This window comes from Seriola lalandi, unplaced genomic scaffold (assembly GCF_002814215.2).
Source record: "Seriola lalandi dorsalis isolate HSWRI2012SDOR001 ecotype SW California unplaced genomic scaffold, Sedor1 jcf7180002054973, whole genome shotgun sequence".
NCBI lineage: Eukaryota > Metazoa > Chordata > Actinopteri > Carangiformes > Carangidae > Seriola > Seriola lalandi.
The window spans coordinates 180,211-181,686 of record NW_019525523.1 but is presented as its reverse complement, the minus strand read 5'-3'; the positions used below and the strand labels follow the sequence as shown (position 1 = coordinate 181,686).

Here is a 1,476-nt window from a genome sequence, read left to right as displayed (position 1 = left end):
CTCTGGTGTCTGTGTCCACCTTTTTTCTGACTTTCATCATCATCATCCTGGGTGTGAGGTTTTGTCGCAGGAGGAAGCCCAGACTGTTGTTTGACGGAGCAGTCGCCATCCCCAGCGCTTATCTGCCTCCTAATTACGCAGATGTTGACGGCACAGGAACTTTACGCAGCACTTACAATTATGACGCATACCTGACAACAGGTTCTAGAACCAGTGACTTTAAGTTCGTGACATCTTACGATGACAACACACTGCCTGCTGACCAGACTCTGAAGAAAAGCCCAACAGACTTTGTTGACGTGTTTGGCCCGTCAGATGAGTCTCCAGAGGTAGGCCATATACACTTTTGTATATAACATTCAACGTTTATTGTGACCAGCCAGTGTCATCGTCATGCAGTTCAAGTAACTTTGCAACTAAATATATGAGTAGATCATTTTTGCCATTATCAATTATTTTTCATGTGACGCTTATGTATGAAGTTATTTTTTGGCATAAAAGACTATATTCATAACTCTCTTTCGAAATATATTAGAACTTAATTTTTTTCTTGGCTCTGCCTTAATACAGTTTCTTCACAATATCTGGACCATAAGCTTTTTGAATGAATGGAAATCTGTTCCTTTCATACAGTTCAAAACAGCAGTAATCAAAGTTTCATTTTTTTATACATTGCCTACTACTTCTCACATGTGTGCTTAAGCGACAAATAGAACGTTGACCCATATATTTTAATGCATTTCAAGCGACGGCTTGAAATACTGTTTTGATTGCCATCATTGATAATATAGCCTTTTTGATTTTCTTAATTGATGAAAATTAAACAGTTTGTTTTATATAGGCCTATAGAATATAGAGCGTTCATCAGGCCCTCAGACATTGCCTATCTACCACACAGTTTGCTATTGGATATTATACTTTTATGTATCTGTTGTTAATGAAACAATGACTCACAGTGAAAATAAAATAACCTTCCATTCTACATTACATAAATGTGAAAATAAGTTCAAAATTTTTTGTAGACCTCCCTATATTTGAAATTGAAACACGTTTTTCCATCACTAGTTTATAATAACGTAATACATACCATGGAACTTGAAATATAATTATTTTTTCTTTTAGGTGGTCAGTATGTGTTATTGATACTATGAAGACGGAAATGTTAATTGAGGGGAAACTTTGCATTTACCTCTTGCCGTACAAACGCTGTCCATGGTGCTGAATGTTTTTTTGGCTGTTTGCGCCTATTTAACCTGGCTCCACACATCCAAATAAAAACTTTCACTTGAAATATAGCGTATCCATATTGACCGTAGCAGCAACTGCGGAATTGTATGTTAGACTAGATCTTCTTTAATTGTAATATCTCAATTAAACTCAGGGAGTCGCTGCTGACTTGCAGATGTGAGGGCGTTAATATCTCCACCTACTGCAACAGGAATAATCCAAGCATTCAAAACCGACCTGTCATTGTTG

The 1,476-nt window shown here is 36.9% G+C and overlaps 1 protein-coding gene across 1 annotated transcript in view; it reads left to right on the top strand.

Moving 5' to 3' along the window:
• LOC111646568 (protocadherin gamma-A1-like) overlaps positions 1-333 on the top strand; it is a 2,803-nt gene extending 2,470 nt beyond the window's left edge. The window contains exon 2 of the mRNA XM_023396098.2: positions 316-333. Coding sequence (XP_023251866.1) covers positions 316-333 — 18 coding nt within the window. The remainder of the gene's footprint in view (positions 1-315) is intronic.
• The last annotated feature ends 1,143 nt before the right edge of the window (positions 334-1,476 follow it).